Here is a 14972-nt window from a genome sequence, read left to right as displayed (position 1 = left end):
TAAAATTTTAAAATTAATAGAGAGTCTGAAGCTGTCTAAGGACTGCAACTTTTCTTTCTAGGGCACTTTTAGCTGTTCCTTTGATTTACTCAATCTTCTTCATCTTCCATAAGAAATATGTATCCTATGATTTATGTGGAAACCATTAAATTACTGACTTAAAAGCTGACAAATGCTGATAATTACTGGTGTTATTTTACACAGCTGTCTCTGATATATTCAGATTATTAGAGGTAAAGCCAGTAGCAGTATCCTGTTATGTAGGTTGCTGAATACCACTTTACGCAAGAGCTTTTTTGGCAACTTATAACTATGCTAGACATCAGGTACTCAGACTGAAACGGCATATGTGAGGTATCACCCTCAGGCCAATTCTCTTTACTTTATTCAAGCTTCAGAGAAAATGATGTAATCATTTTAAAACACAAATTTAGCAGAAAATATTTTGGCCATCCTCTGGAAAGCTCTAGCACTCCCCTTGGTGTCTGAGAGAAGGATGGACATGTGGCTGGAAAACAGCTTTTATATCAGGAGAGCACTGATTTTCCCTTGATTGGAAGGATATTTCAAAATGGAAAGCAAGCCTTTAAAAATTTACAGGCCACACTTGGTCCAGATATAGCAAGAAAATATGTAATTACTTTCTTTTTGCTGTCAACCCACAGGGATCATATCACCTGTACTGCTTGCTGCTTGTGCCTTCCCTGTATAATAAAGTTGTTCAGATGCACATACTCAAAGCTTCACAGATTTCCCCTTTTCTCATTTTCTTCTGTTCAATGTCTTCCTCCAGGGTTCCCAGACTTAAAAGCCAAAGGTCTTGAAAGGTATATTGGCTTTGTGGGTCAAACCATCACCTTCTTCCTGCTTTGGTATTCTTTTTGACTGAGGGATAAGCAGTCTAAGAGATTTAAGAAATAGGACTTTAATCTCAGATGTTTGATGCCAACACTTGTCTGGTCCCAAATGTTTGAATCTGTACTGTAGGCTGGAAAATAACTTTGGAGTTCATCTACTCATCTATTCTAGTCCCTACTCAAAGCAGAGCTAATCAGATCTTGTGCCTGATCTTCCCCGGGCTGCAGACTCAGCACTCCCAAAAATTCCTCATACATCCAGTTCCCCAGCCTCTGACCAGGTTGGTGGCCTCTATTGCACTTGGTCCAGAACAATCCTGTTCTTCATATGCTGGGGAGCCCAGAACTGGAGAGAGCATGCTGAAGGCAGCACGCATTTCCACCAGTGCTGAAGAGTGAGTAAGAAACATTTTGCTGGACCTTCTGGCTACACACTTGCTAATGTAGCCCAGGACGTGGCCGACTTCTTTGTCATAAGGACATAATTCTGGCTTGTGTTCAACTTGCTGTCTATCAGACCAGGACTTTTCTGCAGAGCTGTTTACAAGACTCCAAGCCTATACGGGTGTATGAAGTTACTCCAACACACAAGTCCTTGCATGTGCTCTTCTTGAACTTCATGAGCCTTCTGTCAGTCCATTTCTCAGCCTGTACAGGTCGTTTTGAATGGAAGCCATCCAGAATATTAACTACTCCCTGCAGTTTTCTGTCAGCCACAAAGTCGCTTGGTGTGCACTTCATTCCTTCCTCCAGCTCATTAAGGAAGACTAAAAATATGTTGGTCTCTGTACCGAGCCCCATAGGGTGCCATTAGCCACCAGCTCTGGCTCTAAAGGGATTATAGACAGGGGCTGGTGGCTGAAGGAGGTGGTGACAGGTGCCCAATATAGAATTCTTCCCCACATTATAGTCCTTTGACTAAAAATGAATCATGGAGGAACTAAAGTGCTAACTTAGCCAATGTTGTTAGCTTAAATTTCAGTGTTCGGAATATCTCCTCCAAGGCCACCAGATAGAATAATTGGATTTTCTTAATTTTCTTTAAAATTATAAATTACCCTTACAAAAATTAGCATCTCCTGCATGGTCTCTTGAAGACAGCACTAGAGGGTTAGTCTGACCCAGCAGACCATTCCTTCTTTTCTTGTGTTGTCTAGAAAGTTTAGCAGGACAGTACCAGTAGATGAGGGAGAAGCTGGCAATGTGTTGCCTCTCTGCTTCCACTGTTGCAGTGAACTGGTTAAAAGCCACAAGGGCAGCTTTTAAGAGAAGTGTACAAGGACTGCTGCCACCTCCAGAACACCAACCACCAGCCTCCTTATTGCTTCTCCCTTTTCAACATTACTTTCAACCCATCCTGGACATTAGGAGAAGATGAGAAACTGTGTCCCACAACTCATCTGACATTATCTATAAACCGCCTTGCCCATGCTAGAGGAATCCCAGTCTCAAAGGTCCGGAGTAGGAGACCTTTGCAGGAATGGGACATAGCATGTGCAAAATTGAGTCATTTCACATGGGCAGTTTAAAACTTCCGACTTGACTTGTGAGGAGCAGTAGCATAGTGTGGTTGGCTTACATGTGGTGTAAGTCCCTCTTTAGTTATCTATCAGTGCTAATTTTCACCTTCCCTCTTTTTGTATATCTCTAGCATTCCCAGCCCAGGACCTGTAGTGTTACAGTACTAGAATTTTGATGATATACATTATCTAATTAGTAAGTTAATGATAGTGTGTGATGAAATCATTATGAGGCTCACTTACCCAAGGGCATATAGTAAATTAAGATATAAACATCTCTATAAGTATAACCATGATAATATTTTAATTTTGCTTAACAAATTCCATTTTCACCTAAACATGCATAACCATGATAATATTTTAATTTTGCTTAAAAAATTCAATTTTCACCTGAACGTAAAGTCTGTGCTTAGAGACTGGCATTCAGGTTTGTGTGGGGCTTTTTTCCCCTTTTCTCTGTGTGTAGATTTGTGAATTTTTCTTGTCACTAATATAAACCTAGTAAATTTGTTGTTAAAAAAGTTGTGCCTGCCCCACAGGCTTTTTTAACACAACTTTGTAAAAAGAGTTTATCTCAGAGGTGCAGAGAAGGTTGTCTGCAAAAGCTGACTTACTCAGTGTCCGCCAAATGAGGCAGAAGAGCAGAGTGAAGCAAATGAAGGCCCAGTTCCATTCATGGTTTTTCCCCACTGTAGACACTCCCATGAACACAAAAATCAGGGTCTCACTGATGCTGCTTAGCATCTTCATGAAATATTTTATTGTGGTATAAGAATTCTGGGAAACATTCTCCTCCACATATTTTTTCATTGTCACTGCACATGCTGTCATCCTGTATCAAGCAAAACATCAGAGATCAGCCACAACCCCTTCTTCTTTTCAGTTAAGGACAACATCAGCCATCATTACCAGCACTCTCCATCACCAGATTCTGACCTTCATCATAACAAGGAGCATTTTTTTTTTTCAGTAACTTCAGCTATTTCATAGGATAGAAAAGCATCTTCATTCAGGTTTACAAATCTGTTTTACATGCAGGATAAAGGAAGAAAACTAATCAACCTTCCTGACAAGGAAGTGAGGGTATCACATTCCAGTTCAAAGTCCATTTTATCCTGAATGCCTAACATGGAGCCACCAAGCACCAAATATTTGTCTCAAACAGCAGGCAGGTTGTGTTTTGTACCAGCCTACAGGTGATCAGTTAGACAGACAGAACCTGCCTCTTAGTGATAGTCTCCCGTGAGGTGGTAGCGGCAGACCATGGTAGTCCCATGCCAGGGCCAAAGCTCCCATGGCTCCCCAGCAGCTGGCTGCCATATCAGCAGTGCCAGGGCAAGCTTCAGGACTCTCCAACCACAGCAGGAGAAAGTTCAATTAACCTACAAAGGTGTCCTTCTCCCTTTAGTTACCTAGGGCATGGGGAATGTGCCTATAGAAGCAAAGGGATGTTTTCCACTTCTTCACTGTTAATGAAGACTAGAGCCTGTTTCAGAGGAATCAGCAGCCACCCAGCACAGATGCTGGTGACAATCACATGGAGGAGCAGTCTTTGATCAGCCCTACTGAAGGGGATTCCCTTTTCCCCTTTGCATTTCCATAGGTAGTACAGATTGAGTGCTATGCTAGTAACATATTCCATCACCTATCTAGTTTCTACTGATATGATTTTAGTCTTTTGGGGTTTCTTGTAATGACATTTTTCCAAACTTGTGAATTCAGAGAATGATGACTCTTTATTAAATAACCTTTCTCTAGTTTCTGCTCATTTAATTTCCGCTGAAGAAATCTCAAGGGTATCCTGGTGGAGCTGAGTCATTTAGCATGTCCAAGGACACTCCAAGACAAGGCCATTAGGCATTAATGATTAATACTGTTGACTTTCAGATACACATACATAATAGACTTTCATGATCCAAGTGAAAAATGAATGAATCCTCAATAATTCAGAAAGGTGACAATAAGTTCCCATCTCTAAAACAAGCAATAATTTCCTTAATGAAGCAGTAAGAATAATAAATCCCAATTATATTAACATTCTTATATTACTAATAATTTCAGAACTCTAATGAAAATAAGAAGTGAAAGAAATAAAGAGCTATGTAGTCTAGTGCAAGGAGCAGGCAGGGAAGCAGTATTTTGGGCAGTGCAGGTAGGAAAGGGTCTACATGGTATTAGTGCTCACTGCATAGTAGATCTAATCCTGCTCAAAGAAAGTTGCCAGTCACCTCAATCTGAGTATACGTGTTGGATATACAAAACATAGCACAAGGCTCATCTGCTTTGTCTAATTGTTCAAGATAATCTATATCCTGACTAACTACTTATTTAATGTTTAAATATTCAAATACTGCTTCCCAGGGCCATCCTGCTTTGTTTTTACAAAGGCAATTCTGCTCTGAACCTGAACAACCTGGGATTCTTCAGCCTAGAGAAGGTTTCAGGAACACCTTATCTCAATCTTTTGACATTTAAAAGAAGCCTATAAGAAAGATGGGGACAAACTTTTTAGTCACACCTATTGCAAAATGACAGGGGATAATGGGTTTAAACTAAAAGATTTTGGTAGATTTAGACTAGATATAAGGAAAAACTTTTTTACAATGAGAGTGGTGAAGCACTGGTACATGTTGCCCAGAATGGAGGCGGATGTCCCACCTATGAAAACGTTCAAGGCCAGTTTGGACAGGGCTCTGAACAACCTGATCTAGCTGAAGATGTCCCTGCACATTGCCAGGGCATTGGACTAGATGGCCTTTAAGTGTCCATTCCAATCCAAACCATTCTGTGATTCTGTGAAATCAGCTTCACAAGTTGAGGTGAGTACATGCAGCTGTCTGGTCATCAGCAGCCATATGCTTGTACTTGTTAAGTTTAAACTGGTTTTTCCTCTATAAAGGGAAACACTTTCTGGAACATGAGGTCCTCCAAGACCCATCATGAAAGCTCAGAGCCAGTACAGGCCATGCAAAGCTGCTGCTACCCACCAGCTGTGCGCTGAGCCTACGGCAGCCAGCAGCACCAGCTGGGGCATTTAGCAACATAGTTTCCCATCTCTTTATGCTTTACCCTGCAGATGGGCTGTTTGGTGTGGTATCCTTGAAACTCACTTGACAGCAGTTTTCTCCTTAAGTCTCTCACTTCCATCCCTATTCCTTCCTTTCTCTTCCAGCTCCTTTCCTGCTGCCATCCTCTTTCCTTCCCACAATTCTCATCCTCTCTGAATTTACTCCAGTCAAGAACCTGCCAGCTTTCTTTCTGCATCAGACACCCACACCATCACATACTTTGAGGAACATGTCCCCAGCATTACAGCAGTATCAAGCTATCCTGACCACAAAAAAATATGATTGTCAATATTCATATACATGGCTGTAAGCATGCAAGGGTAGGTGATGTTCTCTTTCGCCTGGTTTTGCCCAGTTTCAATCCCAGTGATGCTGTTCAAATGTAATGTAGTTCCATTAAATTGTGTTAGAGCTGAAGTTCACAAAGAACTCAGGTGTTCTTTCTTAGGTTTTTCATACTCTTATGTCTCTCTTATAATCTGATTGTGAAACTGCTTAGAAATAAATGCAGATAAACTGCTGTATTAACAAATCATTCTCTCCTGCTGTTGATCTTATCAGAGATCACAGACAGATGGTGGCAGCACTGGCCACTTTACCCACAACTGGCAGTACTTTCACCAATGTTCCTTGGTAGCATACCTGTGCCTGCACTGACTGTGGGTTTGATTTTCCTAGTTACCACTGCATTTTACAGATATCTAAGAAGCTGTCCACTCCCTCTCTGAGGCTGCGTTGTACCAGCCTTGAGCAAACCACCAAAAAGCAATGCCACTTCCTCCAAGACATCATCCAAAAAGGCGAAAGGAATACTCACGCCAAAATGCCAGAGATGTAAAGGGTTTCAGCAGACAAGTATGACAGGTAGCTGAACATGAAGACCAGCAGTGGTTCGATTGAAGAGACGTTGTGGGTGAAACGAGTCATGAATGCTGAGACAAATCCAAATACAATGCCAAACAAGACTCCACCCAGCCCCACCACGAAGAAGCGAGCAAAGCCAGCAAAGATATCGATGGATTCAATTTCTTCATACCTGTGCATCTGGGTGAAGGCGATGAAGATGTTATATAAAACCTACATGTGAAAAGAAGAAGAAAGCAGTCAGGCATGCTTCTGAACCTGGCAGGTTTACTCATTTCGTAGGTGAAACATTGTGTGTGTCTGTGTCTTTGTATGCCTGAAATTGCATTAGACATATCAGCAAAGTAACAATTGAAATCTCAGATTGTTCTTAACAAGTCCCAGAAGTAAGAGTCTGTTAAGTGTCCTGAAAAAGAGAAAAAAAAGAAGGGTAAATGGCTGTGGAATAGAAGTAAATTACTGTGGGACCACATGCCACTGAATAATAAAAAAATAGTCTTTTGTTTGTTTGTTTTCTGAAGGTAAATTTAAGTTTTGGTCTTTGTATCAGAATTTAAAAGCCCAGCCATGTACCTTGACAGCCCCAGGCTCTACCCTCCGCATTCTCCTTCTGACTCAGGATGGGGCAGGGCAGGGACTAAGAATCACCCATTTGATTTAAATCCCATTTAGGTTGTCTATAGGATCAGTAGACTGGACAAACTTCATTGGATGGACTCACGAATGTTACATGTTTTGCAATGGCACTTGACAAAGGGAAGGGAAGGGAAGGGAAGGGAAGGGAAGGGAAGGGAAGGGAAGGGAAGGGAAGGGAAGGGAAGGGAAGGGAAGGGAAGGGAAGGGAAGGGAAGGGAAGGAAGGGAAGGGAAGGGAAGGGAAGGGAAGGGAAGGGAAGGGAAGGGAAGGGAAGGGGAAGGGAAGGGAAGGGAAGGAAGGGAAGGGAAGGGAAGGGAAGGGAAGGGAAGGGAAGGGAAGGGAAGGGAAGGGAAGGGAAGGGAAGGGAAGGGAAGGGAAGGGAAGGGGGTAGCCTCAGTTTCATATTGTCTCTAGATAGATAAATAAAGCTTCTCTATCATCATATATTTGGAGTTTGATGCCACTTAATCACCTCCCCAGAGAACAATCTCAAAGTAAGAACCAAATACTGTGACACTCTAAATGTTCTAAGGACCCTGTACTTATACACATTTTGACTAGAAATCTTGAAATTACAAAAATTAAAAGAAAATATCAGATTAGAAGAAAGATTGAATTGAATTCAAATTAAAATTTTATATAATGTATTTTATAATTTGGTCTGTAAAGAAAATGTCTTTAGAGCAGAAAACTTTACCATACTTCTATTATCAATAATTTCTATTCTGCAGAAACTGTTAATGAAAAATTTTAAGCATATTTCACTTTCATTCATCTTTTAGAAATTAATAGAAAATTTCCAGAGTAATGAGTGGTGTAGTAATAAAAAGGCCTTAGAGGTTGTTGACAATCAGTTAATATTAAGTCCTGTCAGATCTGTTTACAGTGCATGTGTAACACATGAAAGTGACCTTTCAGTTTCAAAGAGAATTTGATAAACAACTAAAGACACCAGCTCTCCAAAGATGTTGCATTAAAGCATTAGTTCAAAAACAATAAATAGACCAAAGTAATTTGCATTTTATGGTTTTCTTTGGTCCTTCTTCTTCATCTAGTTAATTCCAGAAGGTTATTAAGAAGACTAAAGCAGGTATTTGCAGGTAGAAGAGTCAAGCTCATTAGGATAATAATTACTGCTCAGCTACTATCTAATCTTAAATTGCTGCTGGGGACATATAACCTTGAGCTGTCACACAGTCTGTTCTTCAGGAGGCTCACTGCTAATAGTTCGGGGAGACAGACAAAGCCAAACAAAATATTTCATTTAAGAAAATACCCAGAACTACTTTTTCCTAATGCCAGTGTATGAAATTTGGCTCTTCAGCGGCAGATAAGGAAAAGAGGGTTCATGGCTCCACAGTAAGCAAACCTCACCCTACCTACCTTATAGCTTTTAATTTCAGAGCCTGTTTTCTCTCTGTTTCCCTTTCTTGTAGACTTTGACCTCTTCCTAAGACTTGTCATTCTTTATAAACGCATCTATTGCTGACTTATGAAGAAAGAAAGTTATTCTCAGCAAATGACTTAACAAGAAATTTTTTTCTCTTTTTTAGTTCCTAAAGTGTCTATATGATTTAACTGACTTGGCATCAAAATGGAAGCTATGGAAATATGACATAATTTCCTTTTTTCTTTTGTAACATGCTTTGTGGGAGTAAATTGTTCTGTACCACAACATGCACTGTGTCATATAAGTAAGGATCAGCTAAGTTACATTGCAGTGTTTATGCCAGTAAATGGAATACTAGACTTCTTTTCATATTAGGAAAGCCTGAATCAGATTAGGAGGCTTTTGCTCACACAAAAAGAAAGGATGGATTGATAATGGTGTCATGTAGCAAGACTGAGAACATCATTCTTTGGGTTGTTTGGAGAGGATTTTGTACCACTGGGCAGCTCTTAGAGCCAGGGAGAGGAAGAGAGAGCATGACACTGTTGCCACAGGGGACTCCGCAGGGACTGCTCCATGCTCCAGGTGTCTCTGTACAATTACTGCACATACCACCCACATCAGAAGCACTGGAAGAAAAGATTCGCAACTGACTGCCTTAACCAGCAACACAGACTTTCTTGATAATTCTTTCTTACTACCCTGATAATTATTTCTGACCACTGTAGTTAGTTTTACTGTAAGCACAGTGGAACAACTTTTACAGTGGGAGCAGAGAATATCTCCATCATCCTTCCTGGCACCCAAAACAGTGGTCAAAGTCTTTCTCAGTGACATCAAAGAGGAAGTTTCAAGTCTCCTCAAATAAAAGAATAATTTTACTTAGGTCTTCAACATGTATTAGACTTAACTGTTCTGCTGCATACAAAGAAGAGAGTGTTCCATTAGAGAATATAGTCTCTGTCACTCATTTTGAATACAGCATGATATATAGGTGTTCTCAGTATTTCTAAAATCAAGCCTCAGAGACTAAGCAGTAAGAGAATATTCCATTTCCTGGTGCATACAGGTTCTCAGCTCCTCTTTAGAAACAAAATTATCTGTGTATATGTGGGAGCAGAGCTTCAGATACCTGAAGCACAAATTCACAGCAAAATCAGGGTATTCTACCCGAGTTCAGATTTGAATAAGATCTGCACTGGATTTACTACACTTTTTTGAACAGGGCTTTGAAACTCCACTAATGTATGATGAATCCTAGGTCCAGACCCGTTGCTGTCTGAACTATTCTGATACTAGCAGACCACTCAGAAGTAAGTGGGGAAAGAAGCAATTAACAGGATTTGGACCCTTCTTGTTCCATCCACGGATATGGCCCTACTGAGGGGAATAGGAAAAGGTACCAATGTGTAGACAGGGTAAATTACCCATTTTTCTCCCAGCCCCTTAAGGCAAAGTCCTAACTTCTAGATTATAATTCTAATTCTACAGTCTGTTATTTTGCCATTTTTTTTATATATACCAGGATATTGAACTAAATATAGAAGACAGAGCTATTGTTTCCTCAAATGTAACACACAAGTTCAACAAAACTCATACCAGTTTTTCCTGCTGGGGAAAAAATGTTCAAGCTGATAAGCTGGCTGGAGAGAACCAGGGGATATTTGTATTAAAACAATAAAAAGATATGTATGCTTAATGTATCTTGGTGATACTATCTTTTTTAAACAGTTAGAGCAAATGAAACTGTTAAGAGAGAAAGAGAAGGAAATGGTAAGAGAAGACACCTGAGATAAATAGTTTTAAAGTCTTGAAAAAAGTAAGTGGGATATCAGAGAGGGGAAAGTCACCTACTGGGCTCCATTCAGGTGACAAATACTTCAGTGTTCTTAACCGTGAAGCCAGGTAGAGATTTTGAAAACTCAAATGCCCAGAAAGGGGATGAGTGGTGGTTGATACAGAGATGCAATAGCAGGAGCTGACAAACTGATGGCAACACAGCTGCTCTGAGATGAGCCCCAAAGATGAGAGTGTGTGGGGCAATGGGAACTCTCAGTGGTGGACCCAACATATCCCTTTCATCTCATTTACTAACACACCCAGTGCTGCTGAGGAGTGCCTAAGTCTGCTGTTTTAAAAGGCTTTCTGTCACTGCACATTTGTACTCTAACAGGATCCTGACTGGAAGCTCAGGTAAATACCATCAGGAGTTGGACCTGCACCATAAACATCTGGGAGAAAAGGAAAGGGAAGGTAGCGAGCCCATCAAAAAAAAGCATGAAACAAGCTCTTCCAGTATGAAAAAGAGGTATTACATTTTTGAGGTCTGTTTTTGAGGAAACCAAAAAGTGTAAGTAATAGATGCAGTGGGGATTTTTCTGTTACACCTGTAGCGCCCATGTAGTTTGCATGAAAATTAAATTACACTTGTCCCTTAGTTCTACATCAGCCCTGTATCTCTGATCACCAAGAAGAAGGATTTATGATCAATAGGCTGTGGCTGCAAGAAGTTACTTTGTTCCTTTTTCTTTTCTCGATACTCATAAACTGCACCTCTCCCATGAAGCCTTTCAGCAGTGAACTCTGTACAGATTTTACAAGTCCGAGTTGGGCTGTACCTCATGTATAGCAGTATCTGAATAGTTTTTATGTGGTTTAGATTCCTGTGATTTAAATTCTGTAAAGATCTTATCTAGTGAAACTCCTGAACCTGCCATTAACTTGTACCACATGAGCAGTCCTGTTGGTTTCTGAGCAATAAACGTCCTGCTTGAAATTTCTTCCTTGAAAAACATATGTTTTAAATGTTCTTGTCACCTATGCTTACAGCTAGAATTTCAGGTTGCTCCAATTTTAGCAGAACTAATGAGATAGAGGGAAAAATATTAGCGAAAGGAGCTCTGTAAAACTCTTTACCTTTTAAAAAGAAAAAAACAACAACAACAAAAACCCAATCAACCAAACAAAATCTCTCTTATTCAGGAAACGTTGTTTCTGGATATTTATGACAAGACAGCTAAAAAAGGCAAACATTTGTCAGATGTCAATTTTTTTACTGATAGAAACAGTTGTGTGAAGATATTAGTGGCATTTTGAATTCCTGACTAAGGTCTCTGGTGAAATTTCTAGAAAGGGCTGGAGGACAGAGTGTAGCCTCTAGAGGTTGTCCACATCTGGCTTGCCTTTTATTTTTTTCCAGAGGACTCTCTCAGGTATGTGAGAAAGCAGAGTCTCCTGTATTTCTACCCTTGCCGCCTTCAGTCTTTAAGCAGTACAATTTTCTATTCATTTGCTTGTACAATGTCAAGAACATTCCAAGGTCCTACACCTATCCTACGAGGAAAATCAGCTGTAGCTTATCCATTCACTTCAGTGAATGCAAGTGCACATCTCATACGCATATTTCCCTCTTCTGGCAGCTCTAAAATACATGCTTTTGAAAGTGGTAATATAAGATGTAATTTTTGCATATATTAAAATCCCTTGTGTGCAATTGAGTGGAGTATTCATAAAATAAATAATGTATTAGGATCTCCTTTGAGCTGTTCTTGCCCTGTGCCCAGTAACCCTGCAAGCCACATGAGTACAAAGAGGGGAAAACAAGGAGTGGAAAGAAACTCACCACAGTTATGCCATCATTTAGCAATGACTCTCCAAAGATCATCATGTAAAGCTGCTCATTAACGGAGGCTTCTTCAAAAACTACCAGAGCTGCCACGGGATCCACTGCTGAAATCATGCTGCCAAAGAGCAGGTTCTGCAGCAGGTTCAGGTCAGTCAGGCCAAAGGCTTCGATCTGGCAGACTCCATAGAGGGAGAGGCCAATACCAAATGAGTTTAGCAGAGCTCCCAGAACAGACCACCAAAGAATGGATCCAAAGTTTTCAAAAAATGGTCGAGTTGGCATGAAATAACCCTCCTCCAGGACAATAGGGGGAAGGAGATACAGGAAGTAAATACTAGTGTTCATCACTGGTGGAGATTTGTGATGGGAGGCAAAGATGATTGCTCCTACTAGTGCTCCAATGGCAATCAGGATGCAGCTTTCAGGCATAAGTCTTGGTAATCGGTGATAGATATGGAAACCTTGAATAAAACATTTGGAGATTATTCAAGTTTAAATTACCTGATGTCACACAATTGTCTTGCCTCCATTTGAACACTTTGTCTTCAGCCAGGCAGGTTTTGCTCTAAGGATTATGAAGGTAAAAACAGACAGTACTCTTCCTTTCAAAACTAAACATTCCCACACTTCTATCACTAAAGCAGGGCAAGAGTTTGACCCTGAATTTCTTTTTTTCCTGCTGCCCAGCTCCTGATTTCTGAGCGAGCATGTCTGAGCTTAAGCTTCACTTTTGGAAAGGCAGAAACCTCTTTGAAAAGATCCTCCACAATTTGGAAGGAACATATTCTCCAAGAATCCTGACTTCCCACCTGCTACTGGCTCATCTAGTCACTATACAAGGAACTGTGTGATCATATCGTGAGTGAGAGGTGCCTGTACAACAAATGTCAGGATTTTTTTTAAATTTGAAAGAATGAGAATGAGGAAGACTAAGAAACCTTTAAATCCAATGTCAGTGACCCCATGCTTGAAGCTAGCTCAGATTTCATCTTGCAGCTCTAGAAGGCTCTGCCATGACTGTATTTCTGTGATCCTTGAATTATCAGACTTCAAACACAAAGGAATATAAAAATATTTTTATGAAATTTTCAATGGGTTTTTAGGACACTTTTTTTTTTTTTTAAAATCAAGAAGTATGTTAATATTATAAATCCACTCATTCGCCTTTTAATTTAAAAAATCATTTTCAAGTCTTCTGCCAGAATAAGGGGATTGTTCTGCCTTTTAAGATCTTGGAACTTTTTTCCACCCTTAAATCTTGAAATCCAGAAAGAAGATCATACCTGAATAAAACACTGAAAACTTTAACAGTTTGGAAATCTTCTTCCCTGGGTAACCGGATTATTCTGACTAACTCTTTCATCTAATTATATTTGAAATTAACAGCTCCACACTTTTCATCAGAAATAATATTATTTGAAAACTCACAGTAAAAGTAACAGGTCCATCTGGGAGGCACCACACAGTTCTTCTAAAGTATCTATTTCTTGTTCAAAACAAGAATATTGTGTAGATGTGCCATATGTTAAGTCCTATGATTTTATGGATGACAAATAAAGAATTTGGTCAATATGTTTACTGTTAACACACTCTGCTGATGCCATAACAAATTTTATTTGTGAAAATTTTGATTGTTATGTTATCAGTGAAGACATTTTTTGGAATTGGATTGAGGGCATCAGCTATAATGAAACTGGCAAATTATGGTTAGTGGTAATGATTTTTGTCAGCTGGGTGACTATGACATGAAAAATGTTTATCTTCAGGCCACCTCCAGAAAAACATCAGTCTCACCTATGAGTCTGTTCTAAAGAAATGTTTGAAAATCCTACAGAAAGATCAAAAGAAAAGGGAGATTTTATGTGTGCAACTCTTCGCATTATTACTATCTTCTTCATTTATTTGATATTGCTGCATTACTTTTGAATGGTCAAAATAATTTAAGTCCAGTTATGAAAATGTGTAAGGTATGATGAGCTTTTTTGCCATGTTAATTGCAGTCCCTACTGTAATTACTGCTCCATGAATTGTCTTTTCCCATTCAGATACCCACATGGAGCTCTAATAGAAGCTAGATGCATTGGTGTGTATTCAAAAGGTACTTAGCCTGCATCTCTGATGATCCACACCCTCAGAGACTCTCAGTCTCTCTCCTCTGGTATTACTTTTCACACAAACTTGAAAGAGCAAATATGTAAAACAAAGACTCAGAGGGAAATGTTTCCTCTTATTCACACAAAGGAAGAATTCTTTACACTTTCTCCTCAAAATTCAATACACTTGAACTCTCAGTCTGGTGTAACTGATTTCTGCAGCTGTGTCAGGTTGCAAATTCCAGCATCTTGTGATGTATAAGGACTAGAAAAATGAGTGGACAGCACTGTGTCAGGGAGATCTGTTGCTACTTACTACTCAGAATCCAAGAGACATGAAGGTTAGAGGTCATACGTTAACTGAAGTAGGATGGAATCATTTTAAGGTGGAATTTTGGCATTGCCATGGTAATGAACACAGTTGTTCTTTTGAGAACAGACACTGTAAAATCAATCCCAGCTACAAAATGAATGAAAGTTACTTGGTTACATTGTACTTTTTTAACTTCTTTCCAAGATAGGAGGACCCGAGACCCCATTTTCTACTTACCTATTTTTGCAAAAGAGGCAAGGAGGATCCAAAGGGTAACTTCATAGGGAATTTGCACATAGTCATAGTCCAGTGTGAGAACATGTAGCCTTGTGTCTTGTGAGGAACCAAAAGCACCACTGGAATCAGGTTCATAGTGAGGCAAGGACCTCTTGCCCAAGCTGGGCTCATCCACATTAGCAGAAGCAGAGCAGGATGCCACACTCAACAGCAACAGAAGCAGGTTGGAAAGCTTTGCATGTGCAAGCGTGGTAGAGCCCATATTGGGCTGTGACGACTTTATTACAGATTTAGCATATAGTGGGTGCATGAAGGTGTGCTACTGTCCCTTCTGCTGATTCACGCTGCCCACAGCCACAGCCGCTTCTT

At 40.0% G+C, this 14972-nt stretch overlaps 1 protein-coding gene across 1 annotated transcript in view; it reads right to left on the bottom strand.

Moving 5' to 3' along the window:
• The window catches only part of SLC9A4 (solute carrier family 9 member A4), a 34696-nt gene extending 19759 nt beyond the window's left edge, over window positions 1-14937 (bottom strand). The window contains exons 1-4 of the mRNA XM_010394691.4: window positions 14604-14937; window positions 11958-12421; window positions 6263-6522; window positions 2992-3209 (exon numbers count right to left, since the gene is read on the bottom strand). Of these exons, the coding sequence (XP_010392993.3) occupies window positions 2992-3209; window positions 6263-6522; window positions 11958-12421; window positions 14604-14913 (1252 nt within the window). The 5' untranslated portion in view covers window positions 14914-14937. The remainder of the gene's footprint in view (window positions 1-2991; window positions 3210-6262; window positions 6523-11957; window positions 12422-14603) is intronic.
• Window positions 14938-14972: the final 35 nt, after the last annotated feature.

This window comes from Corvus cornix, chromosome 1 (assembly GCF_000738735.6).
Source record: "Corvus cornix cornix isolate S_Up_H32 chromosome 1, ASM73873v5, whole genome shotgun sequence".
In the NCBI taxonomy this organism is placed as follows: Eukaryota; Metazoa; Chordata; class Aves; order Passeriformes; family Corvidae; genus Corvus; species Corvus cornix.
Note: the sequence above shows the minus strand (reverse complement) of the source record. Positions and strands in the feature narration are given on the sequence as shown.